A 13,671-nucleotide genomic window follows, 5' to 3' on the forward strand; every position below is an offset into this window, starting at 1 on the left:
GTAGAAAATGTAGATTGGTTTTCTTAAAGAAACTAGTGAGATGTTGATTTATACGTAAATTCAAATATATGCGATGTTGTAATATGCAATATGCAAACTTGCAATTGCTCATTTTCTGTAACCTGATGTTAGTTTATATAAAGAAAATATAAAGAATCCATCCATCTATTTTCTTCCGCTTTTCCGGGGGGCCGGGTCACAGTGGCAGCAGGCTAAGCAAGGTGACCCACTTTTGCACCTGCAAAACACTGGAAAGCTGAATTGTTAAAGAATAAAATCACATCTGTTGGAGAACCAACCTTGTTTTTGTGGATTACTGAGGGCTGGTGGATAATGTTGTTTCTACAAGAGGAGAAAGATCTGGAAAGATGGCTTTGAGTTGCAAGTAACATATAGGCCTCACCATGTGAAGTTAACTGTAGGTGAGAAATATTTTTCTGTATGATTTCCTGTGTTCCAGTTCAGGTCACAGAGTAGTACCGCAGTTTAACCACAGAGGGACCTCCCCACATTCCTCCTCCTTGCTGTACTGTGCAAAGCATGAAGTACATTTTCTAACAGTGAAATTGCATTGAAACAGACAAACATGGCATGCAGAATAAAGGTGACAAAGGAGGTAACATATTTTAAACAGTCTATGGTACATAGCACACATGACATACTTTTTTTTGCGCATAAGATTAAAGAACCTCACATAATTTAAGGGGCGTTGTTAGTTCGGAGTAGTTCAAAGGATTTGATTGGTAGAGTTTGACCAAATTATATCAACTCCTCTTCCCCCGCTCTCAGTACGACAGTAAAGAGCGGCTCCGCCTCCTCTACCGTTTAATCGACAGAACTGCTCGCGTCCTCAGACCTGAGAGTTTGCACGAACCAGTTTGACAGCAGAACAGGAAAGAGCAGTCGTAGTATTAGTTTGAGAAGTTTACAGAAGTTGTGGTGAGGTCTGTGATGGAGCAGTCGGACCATTTAAAGTCTCTGAGCCCTGCTGAGTTGAGGCTGTTGATCAGGAAGGAGGATCCCAGAATAAAAACCACGTCTGGATTAGCTGACGGTAAGAACCGATCACCTGCAGGGCTGCAGGAGACACTGGAACCGTGCATGCACAATTTATGGACTTGAAAGGTTCTTGAATTTTATTGTGTTTTATCGACATGATTGAAGTATTGTTATTTGCTTTGCATAAAAGCTGCAGCAACATCAATATAATCTTTTAATCGTATAGAAACCCAGGGTGGAACGATCTGATGTAAAAATAGGATTTGTGGTGATTTGGGAATATTTTCTATGAATTAAACTACAGGTCTGATTTTACCAACCATAATTCCAAACTTCAGATCAAACTATTTAGTTGATGGTTGTTTTTTCTTAACCATCGAGCTGGAGAAAAGTCAACTTATAGGTCAACTTGACAGGTTTTCTGCAGAGATAATCACTATTTCCATCAGGCATTATATTAACTGGGGTTTGTTAATATGGCTGAATAATATTCACATGTAATCATGGCTTTGAAAATTGGTATTTAAGGCATTGATAACAGTTGCATTGTTGTCCAATCACGTTTAGAATAGCTGCTGGTTATATTTAAATTTTTGCTTCTTGTAGCTTTACAGGTCTTATGACTGCCAAGAGTTTTCTGTTGACTCTTGATATATTATAAAATGTAACATCACATATGTTTTATGTAGAAAAGTTGTGTCACACTGTCGGTCTGTTAAGGACAAGAAGAATCTTATACTGGAGTGTGTGTGTGTGTGTGTGTGTGTGTGTGTCAGGTTACCAGCAGTCTAATGTCATCATCCTGCCCAATCATCTGGCCGATGACTTTGATGACTTCTGTCGTAAAAATCCTGCCCCCCTGCCGCTCCTTTATCGCAGCCAACCAGGAGAGACTTCCTGTCTGCCTCTCGCTAAACATGTCGACATCAGGTAGACACACACGCACACACACACTGATCAACTTCCCAACATCCATCCATTATCTATACCACTTATCCTGTTCAGGGTCACGGGCGGGCTTGATGCTATCCCAGCTGTCACTGGGCAAGAGGCGGGGTTACACCTGGACAGATCGCCAGTCAATCACAGGGCTGACACACAGAGACACACAGTCTTTCACGCTCATATTTACACCTACGGGCAATTTAGAGTCACCAATGAACCTAACGAGCATGTCTTTGGACTGTGGGAGGAAGCCGGAGTACCTGGAGGGAACCCACGCATGCACGGGGAGGACATGCAGGCTCCACACAGAAAGGCCCACTACGTCTGTACAAGGATTTGAACTAGGAACCCTCAAGCTGTGAGGCGACAGCGTTAACCACTGCAGCACCGTGCAGTCCTGTTCACTGTCCAAAAAGCCAAATTGTCAGGTATTTTAAGCAACTTTAAAGTTGTAATCTCAAAGATCTCAGTTTAGTTCTCTTTGGCGGCACCTATGGCGATAAACAGTAACACTTCGCAGATAACCAGACAGTGTTGCATGTGTGACGTCCACGGTTGGCTCCGGTTGTAACTCTTGATTTTCCTGGCTGACGGTCGCTTTCCTTTTCAGACTGTTTGCTTCATCTGAGCGTCGAGTTTGTTTCTTCTTCTTTGGATTTTCACTTCTTGTTGAAGTTGTATCTGTAGTCATCCATTTTTTCTTTGTTTGTTCAGCCATAGTAGATTACTGTTTACTCGCAACACTTGCAGAGAGCGGAAAAGCAGCCGCTTAGCTCCGCCTACCCTCTCTGGCAGACCAACCACTGCTGGGTGATGGAAAACGCGTCACTAACTGGGCGCTGCTTGTGATTTTTTCCACTAAAGTCGCACCAGACACCCAGTGTGTAATACTACAATTACAAAGGCTTTCATCAGTGGGCCATAGGCTCAGTCACCATTGTGTTACCTCATTTGGCGAGAGATAGAAACTTAACAGATGTTTATTTACATGAAAATCTTAGAAATTATATCTTTAAAGTGAATCTTATTATTCTTTGTGATGAACGATTTTCCACAGTCACTTGAATGTTTCAGCTCTGTATAAACCAATCTGAGCAGATTTTACATTAACTGAGTTTTAGTTGATGTTTATGACTCTGTGTTGCTGCAGCTCCTGTTTGTGTCCGCCAATGATTTTGTAAAGCTGTTCACATTTTACCGTAATGTCTGTAGTAGCACCCCTACTCTTAATATGTAGATTTAAACCAATCAAATGTACGACACTGACATAACACTTAATGTTATTAATGTAGACCTACTAATGCAGACGTGTTGTCATACATCCAACTTTACTTAATATTAAATCTGAATAATATAAGCAAATGTTGATTTATATATATTTCTTCAGGCATTATCTCACCCCTGTGCTTCCATTTACTCTTGCTGACTGTATCTGTTTTATCTGTTTGTCTCTCTGTGTGTTCAGGACGGATGTTTCTCAGTACTGTGTGTATGAGGAGGGCCGGATGGTGAAAACAGTCTCCAGTCTGCAGAGTTACAGCGCTCAGACCAGGTATTTATACAAAGACAGACAGACAGACAGACAGACAGGATAAGATAACCTTTATTGATCCTACACTGGGGGAAATTTGCTGTTACAGATAATAAACAATAAATATACTACTACTACTAATGGTTATAATACAACTTTTGCATATTTGGGTCGGACTCGGATGGGTTATTATCTCGTGTTGTGTAGCATTTTGATCAAATATAATATGTATAAATGTGGATGCTGTGTGAGCTGAGATATTTGTGCAAAGCAGCCATCATGTAGTGAGTGATGATGATGTGACAGAGAAGCACTGGCATTACATTGTGCAGCATTTCTTCAGCTGTACCAGAAAGCAAAAGAAGTGTTTAACACGGTTATTATATTTAATGGCTTCAAGTCTAAATCACAACATCTTGACTTTGACTCTGGTTCATGTTTTCACTCTTTATCTTTTTGTTCTGCTCACAGGATCGGATCCGAGCAGCCGGCTGAGCGTCTCGCTCGGTGGTCAGACATGGTGTGTTTCTATCAGGGCTGCAGTTTTGGCACTGAGGGCAAACTGAAGAAGGCTGGAGTCCCTGTGAGGAACGTGGAGCAGGGCACAAACGTCAGCATGTTCAGGGTACGCTTCAAATACACACAAAGCTGGTGTGTGGACTAAATTAACTGTAAACATTAACATAGAACTATAGCTGGTTTGTGGAACATTCCTGTCTAATTCAAGTGTTTGTCTTTGACAAATTATAATAACCATGGTTTAGTTAGCTTGGCATGATGATATAGACTCTTTAAATATGCTGTGGGGAATTTGCTGGGGATTGAATCCACACGTGGAAAAAGCCACATGGTTAACAGGTGGTGACAGGTATAAAATACAAGCAGAAGTAGAGTGTCTCCTTTTCTTTATGGAGCTGAGATCTACATCAGAGCTGCAACAAAAGATTATTCTTATTATGAAATGTGCAGATTAATTAATGTATTTAACATGTGGTCTTTAAAATGAGATGAAAAGAGTGAAAAATTCCAGGATGACACATGTACATGTCTTGTTTTGTCTGACAAACAGTTCAAACCACCAAAAACATTCATTAAATTAATGTTAAACAAAGAAAAGAAGCTAAATATTTGCCTGTAAGAAGCTGGATTCCATCAAATTTGTATTTTTTTAACTGAAAAAATAACTTGGATGTTATCATGATTATTTTTTATTCATTAGACCAATTCATTTATCATGTAAAAAGTTATCATCACTATGAATCAATCTTAATGTGGTCTTGGGTCTCGTTGCTTTCTGTAAAGGAGTGTTTGGACCTAAAGTGAAGAAAATATTTTACGTTTGTACTATGCTTGTCGTCCGAGTAGTATTGACCAATCACGTATTAGCAGGCTGCGGCGTATGTAGGAAAAACAGTCCGTGTGGAGAGCAAAAGCAGGCGGAACGTAATCCATCGTAATCTCTATAATCTCTATAAACATCTGCAGCAAGTTTAGCAACAATCTGTTCTAGATCAAAAATTCAACTTGAGACAAATTCCTTTGACGCTGCGTCACGAAAGCCATCCAGCATTTAGATTTCCCAACTTCCTTGAATGCGTCAGAAACGATCGATCCGCCCTCCGTTCAACAAACGTCTCATGTTAAAGTAGTGTTCTTCTCCTCTTGAGGACAGACCTGACAAAGCTTCATGTTGTTCCTAATCTGCATCGTGATTTTTTTATTTCAGCAAACTGAAGAGCCGTTAATTAAAGTCGATCACAAGAAAATCTGTTTCTGTTTGGGCTTCATCCCGCTGCAGTAAGCCAGAGTGCAGCCTCTGTGTAACTTACAGTTTACAGTGAAACTGAGACTCAGCACAGACAGATGAACGGGCGCTCCTCCGGGGGATGGAACGAACCGAGAGATGACAGCGTTTATTTAGCAGACACATCTGGAGGGAGAATTTCACTTCACTTTGATCTGAACACACGGTCGCTTCTCGAGCTGCTGACTGGACTGTAAACATTGCAGCGCACGGAGAAGGAAGTCTTGGCTGGAAGCTGGTTATCGCTAACCGTTAGCTAAACCGGACACGCTAGACATGTTCACCGTTGCTCCTAGAGTAAAAATGTAATCAGATGATAGCCAATGGGTTCCAAAATTGAGCCTGATCCTAGCTATCAGCCCATCAAACTGGGCACTGGTCAGCCTCAAGTAGCTGGCAGCAGCAGAAAAGTTCATCTAGACACTGCTCAAGGAGAAGGGGGCGAAATTATCCAAGCTGTGTGCACCTCTGGGTGATGACAGTGTTCGGCTTTATATCAAATATTTGCTGGGTGTGTTTCAACCAAACAATGACAAATGATCCTGCAATTAAACTCTCACAGGTAACGTGATGCAAAAATTCACCTTGCTTTCTCTCTGAACACAGCCGAGGAACATACATAGGAAGGAAACATCCTGTTAGATGGGAAAACAAATCTTATTTAATGTGGCTCTGTGGTCTAATGGGGGAGTTCAGGGTCGTTGATGTGAAAAGGTTTGAAAACCACTGACATGAACAGAGAGAGAAATGTATGCAGATGGCTTATAGATTTTCAGAAGTAAAATAAAACTGTGTGTGTGTGTGTGTGTGTGTGTGTGTGTGTGTGCAGACTGCAGTTCCCTGTAGTCCTGCAGGAGTGTTCAGCTGCCCTCTAGTGGTCACTATGGGTCCTGTTCCAGCTGCCATGTTGGATGCAGCTGTGGAGATAACCCACCTCAACCGGCTGGCACATGGAGCTCCTGTGCACATAGGAGACCCAGGTACACACACACACACACACACACACACACACACACACACACACACAGGGCATAGTAATCTTAATTCAGCAGTACATAACGTGTCATCATGTGTGTGTAGCTCTGCTGGGCATACAGGACGTTTCCTCTCCAGACTACGGGGATCGAGTGGAGCTGCAGCCCGGAGACGTCACAGTGTTCTGGGCCTGCGGAGTGACCGCCGTAGAGGCAATACTCAGCAGCAGTGAGCGATCTGATTGGCTCATTCTGTATTCACTTCATGACATCATCTTCTCTAAGAAGGGATCAACATTCAGACTTCCTGTTCTGTCTCTTTCCAGAGCCTCCTCTGGCGTTCAGTCACTCTCCAGGCTGCATGTTACTGACTGACGTCCCAGACTCCGCTCCTTCTATACCTGTCGGAGGTGTAGACCCCTCCGCCTGTGATCAAGACCCTGAGCTGATCCCCCTCAGCTTTCTGGTGTCCCATAATCCCTTGTTGTACAGTTTGGCGTCAAAGAGGGCCGTGGCAAAAATCAGACAGCTGGAGACGATTATTGGAGACGATCCAGGTAAGCATTGGAAAAGAGTGATGTCGTTTGGGTTTAAATTATATAAGAGGTTCTGGAGCTTTATGAGCAGACAACGTTTGTAAGTTTTACAGCTGTTCTGCTTTCCTGTGTTACTATTAGTTAAATCACACAGCATAAAACAAGAGTGTTAAGATTCAAATGACCAAATCAGGAGCTCCTTGACTGATGATTTGACTAATCAAAGCTTTGAGGGCAGTCCTAATTAAATGTAATTATGCTTCAAGCACATTCCTTAATCAGTCAGAAGTGAACAAGCTGTCTCAGAAAGAGAAATAAAACAGGGAACAGAGGACAAAGGAAGAAGATATGAAGGAGGTAATGGATTATTGGCAACACTCCTTAAAAACACCAGGCAACAACTACAGTGTTTTTTTTAAACCAGAATCAGCCGTGACATCGCTCTCTTCAAAGCCACCAGACTCCATTAACAAAACAGTAATTCTACCTCACAGAACACAGGAGTTGGGGGCGCTGGTTGAGCTCAGTTGGTAGAGCAGGCGCCCCATGTACAGAGGCCACAGTCCTCGTCGCACTGATTGCAGGTTCAACTCCCGGTCTGCCGATCCATTTGGTGCATGTCATCCCCCGCTCTCTGCTCCCCACATTTCCTGTCTCTCTTCAGCTGTCCTATGAATAAAGACATAAAGCCAAAAAAATAATCTTGAAAAAAAACCCCACAGGAGTTGCTGGTCCACAGCTGCCTTGGTTATTTGGGGGTTATTGTTTAACTCTGGTGTTTTAAGTGGTTTGTTGTGACCGAACACAATATTTAAGCACAGAATAACTCAAACAAAATAACTAATCCAGTCAGTGATAGAGCAGCACCTCCTTTGTTCTGTGAGGTAAAATAACAGCTTTTGTCAATGGAGTTTGGTGGCTTTGCAGAGAGCGGTGTAAAGGCTGTTTCTGGTTAAAAAAATCATCATCCTCTCTAACAAAAACGTCTATCTCTGTAGGGATCCTTTCTGTAATGTTGTCAGGCGGTTAGAATAACAATCTGAGCCCGTCAGTGGAAAAAAAGCCAAGAACCTTTCATGGATGTACTGATCAGGCGCATTTGTCCCCGAGGATTACAGTGCAGCCATTACAGTCCGTTTCACGGCTGCTGGCTGAAACAATCTCCTGGAGCAATTCCAAAACGGTTTGTCCCTTTAAGTAATTTAGACTTCTAAATATTTCAAATCGAGCCCAAATGTATAACCAGTTTTAGTAAAGCTAACCCGAGGACAAGACAACTTTTATTGTCCATTTTTGCCACCTTGTAGCTGCTCCAGGTGACCAGTGGAGGGAAACAAAACATTTTGAACCTATTTATGTAGACCATAATAACCCTGTCACTCTCTGTAGCCTCTATGGTTATAAGCAACATGTAGGATGATGGTGAGTTCAGGGGTCGTGTGTTTTCTTGCTTCCTCTTCATCTCGATGCTGCAGGTCGATGTGAGTTTGTCACTTTGTGTCTCCAGGCCAACGAGGTATCAGAGCTTTATTTGTTCAGGATGAACTTCTGCGCTCCTGTCTGGCACTCTCACACTCATCCTCTGTTGCCATAACAACCGGCTTCCCCACACACTTCATGCACAGGTGCCTAACACATACACACTTAACACATAGTTATCTGACTTATGTGGAGGCTATGTTTAGTATTACGCCAATGGAGCATGACTTGCTTCTAGCCAAAGAACTGGATCTTACAGGTGAGTGCTGCTCATGAGGAGTGAGCAGCAGGGAATCAGCAGAGAGTCTGACATTTCAAAGAGGTGGAAGAATAACATCCTTAACTGTCACATCACCAGAAACAGGAAGCAGTGTCAAGTTTGGATCAGGACCTTAAAACAAACTAATGATTACTATTTCTGTTTCCCTTTCAGCCCTCCTGATGAGACTGACGGCCCACCAGGAGCCATCGCTATGGCAACCATGCTGCTGTCCCTGGGGAAACAGGTGACGATGGTGACAGACAGGAGAGCCGTGGACATGAACCAGGCCATCATTGATGAAGCTGCGAGAAACGGTGGGAGAGATTTAAGTGTTTTAGATCTCTTGGAGATCAGAGGAAACCATTACCCTTCATCATATCATATCATGCACTTTGCTGTCATAACTCAGTAATTGTACCCTCAGGTGTGCTGAAGAGTGCCGTCCCATTGGTCACGTTTGAAGAGAGCGGCCCAGACTCTGCACTGCACTTCCTGTGTCATCATGGAGACCCCAGCAAGCCCAGGTTAGCAGTAAGGAAAATACACAATTAAAGAACATTTTATATCACAACAGGCTTTCTAGAATAGTATTAATGACTGTATATGAAGATGGACGACACATCTCCACCTTTTGTACAAAAATGAAGCCGAAACCCTCCCCTGGAGCGGGCGCTGCCATCCTGCTCATTTTGTATCCAGAGTGTGTGCTGTAGAGCCGCAGTATTGACGTGCCGCCCCTTCCCTGTCCTTGTTGTGTTGGAGCCCTCAGGTGGCCTTGCCGTGTTGGAGCCCTCAGGTGGGCTCAGCCTGCAGCAGAACAGCTTCTTGTGTCGGTCTGAAGCAGATATTCACGCTTATGGAAAGTTCAATGACTGTAGTGTTAGTGTTCGTTACGTCTCCTCTCGCCGTTCCTCCTCTACTCTGCTACTCGGGAACAGAACGCTGCAGGAGCCCCAGTTGTCAACAGAGCTGTCAATCATGAGGCCACACCCCCTTTTTATAGCATCAAATAACTAATTAAAATAAAACTTGTCAGAAAAATCAACACTTGGACATAATCAGCGTGATAAGAACTAACTATAATGACAGAAACCATGTTTGAGAAAATGTGTTTTGATTTGTTGATTCTGTTAACATGGAGGAGGCGGGCTTTATGACTTGTACTGCAGCCAGTCAGCAGGGGGCGATAGAGAGGGTTTGGCTTCACTTTTAGGGAGCCGTCATGTCAGCCATGTTTTTATTCAGTCTATGGTTGGTAAAGATATCTGTTAGTGATTACACTTGGGGCTCCCCTCCTTAAATTTGTCTGCACTTTTCTTTATTTTTCGTAGCTGCGTAGTGAACACTAAACAGTTCAGGATAAACAGCACGGCAGGCTGTAAACTTTACAAACAGTGTCAGAGAGACCGTTCAGTCTCATGTTCAGGGTTTTACCTGGAGCTGAATTATCCACAGAGGTCTCCTCCTCTCCAAGACAAACCCACCCAGTTATTCAGACCAGTGTGCAGCTGTAAATGTTTTCATGTCTGTCTAACAGCCGGTTCTTATGAAAAACAAAGACAAACGTACAGGTAAAACATGAGACTCTGTAGGCTGATACAGGAGTTTTGTTTGGCATTGATCAGAAAAAAGTAAGGACCAAAAAGTCAAAGCTTTGTACCGAGCAGCAAACACAGCTTGTTTCTTGTTTTGTACTGAAGAAGTTTGTGTTTAAGCTGTTTGAGTGTTTTAAGGGCCATAAAAATCCCCCACAAATAATCAGGCATTTAAAGTGGAAATGTGTGCTACCAGGTACGACCACCTGGTGGCGATAGAGCGCAGTGGACGAGCCACGGATGGAAACTACTACAACATGAGAGGAGTGAACATCAAACATCTGGTGGATCCCATTGATAACTTATTTATAGCTGCCAAAGAAATACCAGGAATCATCACGACAGGTCAGAAACACGTATTACATTTAATTGTTTTTATATTTATGTCCTTATTTTACCTTTTTTTTAACCTTATTACTGTAGTAACCATGTTATTACAGAAACTTTGCAGATATTTCTCTCTGTGTGTCTGTAGGAATCGGTGATGGAGGTAACGAGTTGGGGATGGGTAAGGTGAAGGAAAAGGTGGAGAGTCTGATGCCCAAAGGGAGTCTCATCGCCTGTGATGTTCCTGCTGACTTCGCCATCACTGCTGGTACGGACTAACAATCACTGTTCTAGCTGTACGAAGGAAACACTGCAGATTATACTCTTACTGCTGACAACATCTATTTAAACATCCCTTAAAAATGTGTTTTTTTAACTCAGATTTGATCTTTTATCAGAACAAATCTTATTATTGATGATCTTAATGTTGTTTACTTTACACTTTATCTGCCTAATTTGCTACTTGCAAAATGTATTTTCCTGTGTCTTCCCTTTAATTGTAAAGTGCATTGGTGAAGTGTTGTATGTGTAAATGTGTACATTTATGAATCAATGACTATAAACTAAAGGCAGTTTAAAATTCAGCTATTTTAGACTTCAGCTAAATTACAACTTTGGCTTTTTGTCTTTGATGCATTTATATATAATAACTTTGCACACAAAGGAGAGTGGTAGAAATTTAAGAATGGGATCATACAAGTCCTTAACTGACCAAAGTTTAATGTCAAATCGAGGAATATTTTTCAACGTGAGAACAGCTTGTATTTTGGCTAAATTTGTACTCGTCTCCTGCCAAACTGTCAGCAGCATTTTATTATGTGAAAATGTTTCCTGTTTTGAATTACAGTAACTTTATATACTTATATACTTTAATATACAAGTGTTGGACTCATTTAAAGTAATAAATAAGTCAACACAGTAAAAACATACTTACATACTGTATGTTGCACAACCCTCAGCTTTCTTTTCCATTGCTTTGGTTTACATTCCTCCTCAAACTCTCCCCGCCGTCTCACCCTCCTGCAGGGGTGTCTAACTGGGGAGGATATGCTGTGGCCTGTGGGCTCTACCTGCTCCACACCTGCCCCTCCCACCAGAGATACCTGAAGAAAGGACTCGAACTCACAACCCCCCAAGAGCAGCTCCAGGACTGGACTGCTAACCTGCCGTCTGTGGACAAGGTGACACTCTTTCTGCTTCCTCACCTCCTCTCAAAATCTATTTTAATAATCAATGTTAATAATCAATTTTGAGATGTAAATCATGTAAACAGCAGAACATGTTGGTTTCTGTTATTCATATAAGTTACATATTTTGTCACAATGGATGTAAGGTTTCCGTACTGGAGAATTTAGCAGTAAAAGAGACAAATATTTCCCTCAGGGGTTGATGGAGACAAAAATGGAGCTAAAAATAGAGTAAAGTTCTGACGTTACACGCTGCACATAAAATCATAACATCAGTTAAACAGCTTTGAAACAGTTTGTGGACCTAAATGAATCTCTCTCTCTCTGGCAGGAGGAGTCGATCCTCGCCACTCTGGTAAACTTTGGGATAAGAAGCGGTAAGACTGGTAACCTGGCCATGGAGGTGGACGGTTTGACCTTTCACCCCACACACTCTGACATCATCACCAGACTGCTGGAAGTCACACGAGGCTCCACACCTGCCTGATCTACTTATCATGTCTGTTCTCAGCAGTATTTTTAACTAATAGAATGAAACTAACCAGTCTGTGCAGTGAGCGCTCATGAAGCTCCTGTGACACACAAACAATCAGTGTGCCTCTGTGTGAAACTGTTTCCTCTCTATTCAGATCGCGTAAAGTGAGAATAAAACAGAATGAAAGGAGAGTGTGTTTGATTCTTACATTACAGAGAGGATCCCTACAGAGATAGACCTTTTTGTTAAAGAGGAAGATCCTTACTGAAACCAGAAACAGCCATCTGTTCAACGCCACCAGACTCCATTTAAAAAACTGCGATTTTACAGAATATAGGAGTTGCTGGTCTAGCTTTGCTTTGACCGGTAAGTGTGTGTTATTTAGTGTTGTGAAAATATTGTGTAAGATCTGAACCAACCGTTTAAAAGTCAAAAGTCACACAATAAGACAAACAAACAAGCTGATTGAGACATGGAAAGACCAGTAACTCCAGTGTTCTGCAAGTTAAAATTATTGTTTTTGTCAGTGGAGTCTGGTGGGTTTAGAGAGAGCATTGTCACAGCAAAAAAAAAGAAAAGAAAAAGGATCTAACTTTAACAAAATGATTTATCTCTGTAGGAATCCTTTCTAGAATGGATCCTTTCTCTGACTCTCTTTAGCAGGGCTTCGGAGGCTGCGTGCCAAGCTGCTGCTAACCTTAGCTTAGCTTCTGTCTCTTGATGAGGTTTTTAAAAGAAGGTGACATGTCTAGGAAATTAAAAAAAACAACACTTATGCAAACAAATGTGCATGTACAGATTCATGTAGGCTGATATGGAACCAGATCAATCTCAAAAAGAATAAATGCACACAGAAGGATTCACAAATATATTCGAGGATTTATATGCAAATGACCCTTTTCAGAAAAAATATTGCACACAGTGCACACAAAAAAATGTGTATAAATATAAATAAATAAGGTTCACAAATGTATTTCTGACGCACACACAAATATTTCATGATTTTAATATATGTAATGAAATCCACATATATAAGTATTTAGAAGTATTTGTAAGTTTCATCTAAAACATGGTGTGACATTTATATACAAACCGTTTAACCTGCATTGACAAAGTGTTTGTGGTTTTGAACTTCACTGCATGTGTGTGGCTTTTTCGAGTCCCCTCTGCCTTTTGTTCTGCCTTCATACAATTAAGCAAAATCAAATGAGGGAGTGATGTACTAAATATCATCACTGTGATTCAGTCGTAAGCACGAGGCCACAGGTCGAGTGCCGCAGAGAATCAAGTCGTAAATTACAACTTTATTATTTACAACCCTTTTCTCGTAAAATTACAACTTTATTCTCATAACCTCTGATTTTTTTTCTTTAATGTGGCCCTAATACGAAAAATGAGTTCATGTAACTAAAGTACCACAAAAATCATTTTTGAGTTTGGTCTAATTCATTGGGAGTTATGTTGAATCTGTTTTAGGATTAAGTTCAGTAAACTTACTTCTTTTTATAAGATTGACTGTTTTTTTTTTAGTGCTTTATATTATGGTACAATCATTGA

General features: G+C 41.5%; 1 protein-coding gene across 1 annotated transcript; it reads left to right on the plus strand.

Moving 5' to 3' along the window:
* The first annotated feature begins 857 nt into the window (after window positions 1-857).
* Window positions 858-13,087, plus strand: LOC138591328 (D-glutamate cyclase, mitochondrial-like). Its single transcript, XM_069661886.1, has 14 exons — window positions 858-1,054; window positions 1,776-1,929; window positions 3,410-3,496; window positions 3,947-4,100; window positions 6,109-6,259; window positions 6,360-6,482; window positions 6,580-6,810; window positions 8,297-8,414; window positions 8,702-8,844; window positions 8,955-9,054; window positions 10,322-10,470; window positions 10,601-10,720; window positions 11,479-11,633; window positions 11,971-13,087. Exons 1-14 carry the CDS (start codon window positions 952-954, stop codon window positions 12,124-12,126), a joined length of 1,944 nt encoding a protein of 647 aa, XP_069517987.1. The 5' UTR covers window positions 858-951; the 3' UTR covers window positions 12,127-13,087.
* Window positions 13,088-13,671: the final 584 nt, after the last annotated feature.

The sequence above is a fragment of the Semicossyphus pulcher genome, unplaced genomic scaffold (assembly GCF_022749685.1).
Source record: "Semicossyphus pulcher isolate SPU_LCO1_2020_fin unplaced genomic scaffold, fSemPul1.0.p SCAF_14, whole genome shotgun sequence".
NCBI classification, from domain to species: Eukaryota; Metazoa; Chordata; class Actinopteri; order Labriformes; family Labridae; genus Semicossyphus; species Semicossyphus pulcher.

Bases quoted from the DNA above. Each gene is read 5' to 3' on its own strand.
- LOC138591328 (XM_069661886.1), top strand. From the start codon at position 952: ATGGAGCAGTCGGACCATTTAAAGTCTCTGAGCCCTGCTGAGTTGAGG. The intron at 6,483-6,579 runs GTGAGCGATCTG...GTCTCTTTCCAG, and splicing joins AGAGGCAATACTCAGCAGCA to AGCCTCCTCTGGCGTTCAGT. The intron at 9,055-10,321 runs GTTAGCAGTAAG...GTGTGCTACCAG, and splicing joins GGAGACCCCAGCAAGCCCAG to GTACGACCACCTGGTGGCGA.